At 41.7% G+C, this 9,542-nt stretch overlaps 1 protein-coding gene across 1 annotated transcript; it reads left to right on the top strand.

Moving 5' to 3' along the window:
* Nucleotides 1–1,104: 1,104 nt before the first annotated feature.
* LOC108696272 (myoferlin) lies at nucleotides 1,105–6,920 on the top strand. The gene has a single exon (XM_018225496.2). The coding sequence runs from the start codon at nucleotides 1,186–1,188 to the stop codon at nucleotides 6,877–6,879; it is 5,694 nt and encodes a 1,897-aa protein (XP_018080985.1). The 5' UTR covers nucleotides 1,105–1,185; the 3' UTR covers nucleotides 6,880–6,920.
* The last annotated feature ends 2,622 nt before the right edge of the window (nucleotides 6,921–9,542 follow it).

The raw sequence follows: 9,542 nt of genomic DNA, 5'->3' as shown, positions 1-9,542 counted from the left end.
TAAGATAAAACATCTATCTATCAACTGTAACACACGTCACTTGATAAATTTAATTTCGTGTCAGAATATTGGCAAAAACATGTGGGCCAGACAGGGCCCGTGAACATATCAACACTGAGACTAATGTAGTTAAACACTTCCATATGCTCTTCCAATAACATTTTTCTATATGTGTGTGAGGGTGTTCCTTGACCAAAAGTGGATAAAAAAGGGTATATTTAACAAAAATATTATTCCAATTGCAAACGAAATGGATTTTCACTTTTGCTACCAGATTCCATTTAGGCATGAATAATGAACATGATGTAACTTGTTACTTCTAAATTTACATTCAATCCAACATCATTTCATTATTAATTATATTTCTCATTAGTTACATTTCCTGTCAATAGTTCCCTTATGATGTATATTTTGTTTGTGTATTTCATTTATGCATTGCTTTCTAAGTTTTGATTTGAACTTGGACTGAGAACAAAAATAATGATGTCTGTAGATTATATTATGTTTGTACAGTATTAACTGATAACAGTACCAATATGGTGTTTAGCCCTCCCACTGGGGGTTAGTTAACCTTGATGAGGTTATTTTTATGTCTTTTTTTATGGCTACCATTATAGGTAGTTTCTTACACACACTATACTGTTATTTAAAACATAGCTGGCTAGATTAGACTCAACTAGACTAGTTTAGACTGGTTTAAACCAGATTGCCATAATAACAATTGTGACATCATTTACTGCTGAAACACAAACACCTGGGTTGCCACGGCAACAATTGTGACATCACAATACTGTTAATCCCAAACACCTGGGTTGCCACGGCAACAATTGTGACATCACAATACTGTTTATCCCAAACACCTGGGTTGCCATGGCAACAATTGTGACATCACAATACTGTTTATCCCAAACACCTGGGTTGCCATGGCAACAATTGTGACATCACAATACTGTTTATCCCAAACACCTGGGTTGCCATGGCAACAATTGTGACATCACAATACTGTTTATCCCAAACACCTGGGTTGCCATAGTAACAACTGTGCCATAAATACAGGTGTAGCCAACTCAGAGATCATTTCATCTGAGACTACTGGCACAGATAGTTAGTTACCTTTGTGTCATAGTCTAATCATATTCAATTGATCTTCATCTGATCATCTGATCATCACCATCAGTTGACAAGATGGAGGTCTCCAAGACTAGAACATTTTCCAGAACTATTAAAAAACCTTTTCGGATTATAGGAAAATTATTCAATAAAAAATCAAAGAAACCAGTGATAGAGGAAACTCATCAGACTCACGAAGTTGCTGAGATTGTAGCTGAGGAAGGAAGAGCTGTAGTGAGTGGAATTCCTAGCCTTCCTAAGCAGCAAACACAACAGCAAACCAACCAGCCAATTTACATTCCCACACGAGTGAAGAAGAATGGAAATGCTCAAGAATTTAAGATTCTGGTTCGGATAATAGAAGGACGTCGGCTGATTGGAAACAATATCAAGCCAGTTGTAAAGGTTAAAATTGGACACCAGACTGAACATACGAGAATATCACGTGGCAATAATCCTCCTTTTAATCAGATGCTGACTTACGACATGCGTCGATCACTTTCAGATCTGCGTATGGAGCCTATAACCATTCAGGCACTTAGGTCTCGTGCATTTAGAGCAGACAGCCTTATTGGTGAATTTAAGATTGATGCTGGATTCATATATGATGAACCAGGTCACGCCATTATGAGAAAATGGGTTGTACTGAGTAATCCTAAAGATACAGGCTTATCAACAAGAGGCTATCTAAAGATAAGCCTCTTTATCCTTGGAAGAGGAGACCAGACACCGACTGAAACGACAGGACACCATGAAGATGATGATGTGGAAAAGAATCTACTTTTAACAAGTGGGGTAGATCGGCAGACTGTAACGTCTGTTGTTAAAATCTACAGAGCTAATGATATTCCCCAGATGGATGATACTTTTTTTAGAAGCATGAAGAGACTCTTCAAGTCAAATGGTGACAAGAAGAATTTAGCAGATCCTTTTATAGAAGTTGCATTTGCTGGGGAGAAGGTACAAACGAAAATAATTAAGGACAGTTGCAGTCCCATATGGAATCAAGCCATCACTCTGCCTATGAAGATTCCATCAATGTGTGACAATATTAGGCTTAGAGTGTATGACTGGGACAGAGCAAATAAGAACGACATAGTGGGAACAGCCAACTTGGCCCTGTCCAAGATTTCTTTACCAGCTACTGGTTTAGAAGGAACTGGGCTAAATGACGGTTTTTTACCAACCTTTGGACCAAGCTATATAAACCTGTACGGAAGTCCAAGGGAGTTCAAATGCTATCCCGACCACTATGATGAACTGAATTATGGAAGAAGAGAAGGTATCTCTTATCGAGGAAGGATCTTAGTGGAGCTTACTTCTACGCTGGATGACTCCACAAAGAGGATTGAAGACATCTCTCAACAGGATGTTCTTGCAGTTGAGAAATACCAGTTCAAGCAGAAATATAGCCTGTGCGCAGTATTCCATTCTGCTACTATGCTGCAAGATGCCAGTGAAGCCATACAGTTTGAAGTGAGCATTGGCAATTATGGCAACAAATTTGACAGCACATGTAAGGCACTGCCATCAGTAACACAATATAGACAACCTCTATTTGATGGCAATGTCTACTATTACCTACCATGGTATGCCTCAAAACCTGTAGTGGCATTAACACCTTATTGGGAAGATATAAGCCATCGTCTGGATGCAGTGAATATTCTCTCTGCGCTGACGGATCGACTACAATCTGGCTTATCTTCCTTGAAATTAGCACTACAAACAACTCTTACAGAGACAGAAGTGGTTTCAATATGGCACAGTTTATTAGACCAGCTTATTGAAGATATCAGGAAACCACTGCCTTCTATGGATGGAAAGATTCATGTTAATGAGTTAGATGTGCATCGGCAAAAACTTCGGATATCTGCCCTAACCCACATCGGGGAGGCAGCTACTAGAATAAGAAGGGAAGTAACAGATGTAAAGTCAACTTTACCTATGATTGAGGAATGGATAGACAGATTACAACAGCTGTCTGAAGAGCCACAAAACAGTATGCCAGACATCATCATCTGGATGATAAAGGAGCAAAAGAGAGTGGCCTATGCCCGTATCCCTGCCCATCAAATTCTCTTCTCCAAAACTGGTGAAGAGGCATGTGGCAAATTCTGCGGAAAGATACAAACCATATTTCTTAAGTTCCCTCTGGACAAGAGCGAAGGCAGGCATGTTCCAGTTCAGTTGCGTGTGAGCCTCTGGCTGGGACTGTCTGAAGCAGAGAGTGAATGGAACAATTCCAGGCAAGGAACTTTTAGTGTTCATGCGGAAATGTATGAAAATCAGTCACGGTTATCAGGTAAATGGAGCTCCAGGTTCCTGCTAAACCACTACAAATTCTCTGATGCCACCGGAACAGTGAAGCTAAAAAAGAAAAGCTTTGTGGTTCCTGAAGGCTGGAAATGGGAAAGCGATTGGCAGGTCGACAATGAAAGGAGCTTACCACATGAAGATTATAACGGGCACCTAGAAATTATGGATGAAGTGTTTGAACATGAGAGGCGGCTTTCAAATGGAAAATGGGAAATGCCAAAAGAAGCATACACTAATGCTACTGGTGAAATATTGTCTTCACCAGATAAAATTGACTGCCCTCTTGAATGGATGTGGGATGACGATATGTGGAGATGTGATGTTAACCGGGCTGTGGATGAAAATGGATGGGAATATGGAAAGGCTTCCTCTCCTGATAACCAGCCACAGCACTGGGTTTCATCAGAGAAGACGTATCATACTCACCGACGCCGAAGGCTGGTGTGCAGGAGATCTAAAGTCTCTACTCCCAAAGAGGAGGTTATGCCACCAGAGAAGGACAATGGATGGGAGTATGCTGCAGTGTCAGGCTGGAGATTTCATACGAAGAAATGCAGCACTGACACTTTCCGTCGAAGGCGCTGGATAAGAAATTTGGTCTCTTGTGGTCAAACATCTTCCATATTTAACCTGGAAGGCAATCTTGTGCATGTAAATCAACAGAAAGGAGACCAAAGAGACTTTTACAGGGAGCATGTTCCGTTTGTTTCCTGTACATATGACAGAGCTTACACGTACCATCTTAGATGTTACCTGTATCAGGCTCGTGGGCTCACTCCAATGGATAGAGACAGCTTTTCAGATCCATATGCTCACGTCTCTTTCCTTTACCAAAGCAAGAGGACACAAATAATTAACTGTACCCTCAATCCAACATGGGACCAAACATTAGTCTTTAGTGACATTGAAATTTATGGAGAGCCCCATGAAACAGAGCAGAATCCCCCTAGCATTATTATTGAACTATATGACAGTGACCCAGGGGGAGAAGATGATTTCCTTGGCCGAAGCTTATTTTTCCCAATGGTGAAGCTGAACCCAAATCTAAGTGACACCCCAAAACTTTTCTGGTGTCCGGTTACAATGGGAAAAAGACACTGTGGCGACATTCTTGTGGCCGCCGAACTTTTGCTTCAAGAAAACAATGGATGCATTCTTCCTGTTCTTCCATCGGAGAGGGCGCCAAATATTTATATGGTGCCAGAAGGAATTCGGCCTGTGCTACAGCTAACTGGCATTGAGATACTTACTTGGGGCCTAAGAAATATAAGTCATTTGGAATCTGCAAGATCTGCAACTCTTATTGTAGAATGTGGTGGAGAAATGGTTGAAGCTGCGATAACTGGAATATTGGGAAGGAATCCAAACTTCCAGTGTACAGTTCTCTTCATGAAAGTGTATTTACCACAAGAAGAAAGATACACTCCACCCATTGTTATAAAAGTTATAGCCAATAAGTATTTTGGAAGGAAAGAAGTTGTAGGGCAAGGTACTATTGAGCAGCTGGAAGAATTCCACTGTGATCCCTGCACCATGAATCAAGACTATGCTCCTGACATTAGAGTTGCACCTATCACTACATGTCCCGATGTTGTGATAGATATGGAAGATGCTGAAGATACTCTATTAGCTAAAGAGGAGCAAGATGATGTCGATTGGTGGGCAAAGTACTTTGCCTCTAAAGGAGAACACGACAAGGCTGACCTGTACACTCAGAGGAAATATGATACCTTAAAAGTGTACGACTGTGAGTTAGAGAGAGTCCCAGAGTTCCTCGGACTTACAGATTTCTGTCAAACATACAAGCTATATACAGGGAAGGCTACATATGATGATCATGAGCCAACTGTTGCAGGAGAGTTTAAGGGATCTTTCTGTATGTATCAGATCCCAGAGGATACAGATGCCCCACTACCTCCACAATACTTCCGTGAGTTACCTGATAGTGGGCCTCAGGAGTGCATTGTGCGGGTTTACATTGTGAGAGGCATAGACCTGCAGCCAAAGGATAACAATGGATTGTGTGATCCTTATATCAAACTGACCTTGAACAAGAATGTGGTTACAGACCGGGAGAACTATGTACCCAACACATTAAATCCAGTGTTCGGAAGAATGTACGAATTGAGCTGCATTATACCACAAGACAAAGACCTGAAAATCTCTGTTTATGACTATGATGCGATATCAGGAGATGACAAAGTCGGTGAAACAACCATCGACCTTGAAAACAGACTCCTTTCTCGATTTAGAAGCCATTGCGGACTGCCAGAAACCTACTGCATATCTGGAGTAAATCAATGGCGAGATCAGCAGAAGCCATCAGAAATCCTACAGAACTTAGCCAGATGTAGAGCAAAACAACCTCCTGTCTATAAAGATGACGGGAGAACACTGATATTTTCTGGGTCGCAGTATACTTTAGCAAGTATTGAAAAAGCTCACAAATTCCTTGGACCAGCAAGTGAATGCCTTGCTCTACAAGCCCTTCGTAATCAGGGAATGGTTCCAGAACATGTTGAGACGAGGACATTGTACAGCGCTTGCCAACCCGACATTCCACAAGGAAGAGTGGAAATGTGGGTGGATATTTTCCCAAGAAACTTAGGACCTCCGGGACATGCTGTGAATATCACCCCTCGCAAACCTAAGCGATATGTTCTACGTGTGATTGTCTGGAACACCAAAGATGTCATCCTTGATGATGTTAACTTTGGAGAGAAAATGAGCGATATTTACGTCAAAGGGTGGCTTCTTGGCAAAGAAGATGATAAACAGAGAACAGATGTACATTACACATCTCTGGATGGAGAAGGCAACTTTAACTGGCGATTTGTCTTTCCATTTGATTACCTCCCAACACAACAACAGTGCATCATTTCAAAAAAGGAACACGTATGGAGTCTTGATGCAACAGAGATAAAGCTGCCACCCAAACTTGTTGTTCAGATATGGGATAATGATAAGTTCTCCAGAGATGACTACATAGGATGCCTTGAGCTGGATTTAAACAATGTTATTATACCAGCAACACAACCGGAGAAGTGTTCCCTGAAGTTAATACACAAGCCAAAGATGGTTTCTTTGTTTAAAAAGAAATCCATGAAAGGATGGTGGCCATGCTATATAGAAAAGAATGAACAATACAGTTTAACAGGCAAAGTTGAACTGACATTAGAGGTCCTTACGGAGAAAGAAGCAGAAGAAAGAGCAGCTGGCAAGGGGAGAGATCCCCCAAATACAAATCCAACTCTGAGTGAACCAATCCGTCCAGAAACGTCATTTATTTGGTTCCAGACCATTTTTAAAATGCTTAAATTTACTGGATGGCGCAACATCAGGCAATTATTCAAGCATAGAGAGTGCGTGATTGCAACAGTCATTGTGCTCTTTTTACTTTTCACTCTCTTCTTCTTGAGCTATATCATGCCTCTGATTCTCCTGAAGCACTGAGTGAAACTGCTACGAATGAAAAACAGCATGTGGAAGAAGAGGCATGAGAAAGAAAGAAAGAAAGAAAGAAAGAAAGAAAGAAAGAAAGAAAGAAAGAAAGAAAGAAAGAAAGAAAGAAAGAAAGAAAGAAAGAAAGAAGCTGAACTAGAACAAGAACTAATATATGTGGTTTAGGGTGGGTGGTGGGCCAAACCACATGAAAGGAACAAATCATCTTAATGCGAAAGAAAGAAAGAAAGAAAGAAAGAAAGAAAGAAAGAAAGAAAGAAAGAAAGAAAGAAAGAAAGAAAGAAAGAAAGAAAGAAAGAAAGAAAGAAAGATATGTGGTTTAGGGTGGGTGGTGGGCCAAACCACATGAAAGGAACAAATCATCTTAATGCGAAAGAAAGAAAGAAAGAAAGAAAGAAAGAAAGAAAGAAAGAAAGAAAGAAAGAAAGAAAGAAAGAAAGAAAGAAAGAAAGAAATATATGTGGTTTAGGGTGGGTGGTGGGCCAAACCACATGAAAGGAACAAATCATCTTAATGCGAAAGAAAGAAAGAAAGAAAGAAAGAAAGAAAAAGAACAGAAGCCAAACAGAAAAACCTGATACCAAGAAATGAAGCTGTACTAGAACAAGAACTAATATATATGGTTTAGGGTGGGTGGTGGGCCAAACCACATGAAAAGAACAAATCATCTTAATGCTAAATAAAAAATTTTTAAAAGAAAAATGTAATGAGTCATTTATTATTAGTATCACCATAAAAGATAAGCTTCAACTTCCTTGGGGATTCGGGCCAACTCGGTGTCTAAATATATCTATATTATATGTATACGTTTCATCTCTGAAACATATTAGGTGGGAAATGCCTTTCACAGGGTTAAACACAGAACAAAAATGGTAAGTCTTTAAAATACTGCTTGATCGTCAGTATATTGTAAGCAAGGAACGTCTTGCAAAGCAAAACCTTTTTGTTGTTGTTGAGGTGGGAAAGAAAAGGCATGTGTCAAGGTCGGCACCCGACACCAGAACAAATGCCAAGCACCCTGGTCTCGGCTCATGCATCACCTGTAGTGTGACCGCCTTTGGCTTCGGGAGGAGCCCTCAGCTACTTGGATGCCACCAGGACTTAAACGAGAGGTGCAAGGCAAGAGATTCTGGATAGGCAGAGGGGCACGACTGTTTAGAAAGAGTCTTTGGGCAGAAGGTCGTAGTACAAGGCGTTAGGCAATAGAGTAGTCAGATCAGACCGGGTCGGGGCAGGCAGAGTATAAACGTAGTCAGGCAGGCAAAGGTCACACCAGGAAGTCAATCAGAGGGGTTAAAGGACCAGTAACATCAAAAACTTTTACAATAAATTTCGTTAGAGTAGAACGAAAAAAAACCACCAACACAAATTAAAATTTAAAATAGCAAAGCCTTTATTAAGAAATAACTCACAGAAACTCCACTTCCTGTCCTCTTCAGAAACGGCGAAAGGGCGACCATCCATCCTGCAGCACTCGATTTCTCCTCCCTGGATATTCACAGCTCTTCAAACTCCTTCATCCAGCAGCAGTAGGAAGGCGATGTCAGTGGGTTCCATTGAAGAGAACCAGCTGGGCGATTTCGCTTGGGAGTCCGGACTGAGCCTGATTATATGGAGCGGGGCAGATACCGGCGCTGGGGAGACTGACCGCAATGACTGCAGACAATGACTGTAATGCTCCGCAAACCATGTACTGTGTTTAGGCAGTAAAAACATAGAAGTTTGCACCGGCCCTGCTGCCCCCACACTGTTACCCGAAAATAAAAGTATTACAATTAATATTTCCAAGGCAAATGTACACGGCCCCTTGCAATAAGACGCTTCTATGGGCTTCAACAAAAGTAGGAAGAAAGACGGGTTTATTCGGTACCAGGAGGCTCTCTCTAAGTTTCTGATGAATGGCTGACTAAATACGATGTTTCAACCCGGAATTCGTCCTGTCTGATAGGCGGGTGCTGGGGGAATTCCCCCAGCACCCGCCTATCTCAGGTACCTCCCGTGCATGCACATCAACCCGGCAGCCCAGCTCTTACCTCCTGCTGAGCGATTGCGCTTGGGACTGAGCCTCAGGTAAGGGGCTGCCCAGCTCTTACCTGAGGCTCAGTCCCAAGCGCAATCGCTCAGCTGCTTGACTTGCAGGGACTTACAAGCAGAGGTAACCGGGCATATTCGCATGAGATCAGGGACCGGCTGCTCGCAGATGGTGTGTGACAAGTGCAACGTGCGGGTCAGCTCCATCAGTCACAGGAGACGTCTCTGATCACCCCTCTGGCTGGCAGTTTAGAGCAGGAGGTAAGAGCTGGGCTGCCGGGTTGATGTGCATGCACAAAAAAGGCACCTGGGAGGGGACAAGTACAGATGAAGCCGCTTGAATTTGTGAGGACATTATAGACAAATGGCAGGGGACCTTTTTACCCATAAAGAGGATCACCGTACCAGAGGCCACCCCTTCAGAAATAACTTTCATTTGAAGCAAAGTAGGTGTTTTTTTAAGTGAGGCCAGACTATTTTCCTGTAGGTCCTGAGTATCTCAGCATAATGATTAACTATGTGCAACAACAATTATAAAAAATCTTATACATTTTATGTAAACCCCTTTAAGGTTACAATACCCTATCCCATAAAAACAAACATAGCACAGCATTTGGAGAGGT

This window comes from Xenopus laevis, chromosome 7L, assembly GCF_017654675.1.
Source record: "Xenopus laevis strain J_2021 chromosome 7L, Xenopus_laevis_v10.1, whole genome shotgun sequence".
NCBI lineage: Eukaryota > Metazoa > Chordata > Amphibia > Anura > Pipidae > Xenopus > Xenopus laevis.
Note: the sequence above shows the minus strand (reverse complement) of the source record. Positions and strands in the feature narration are given on the sequence as shown.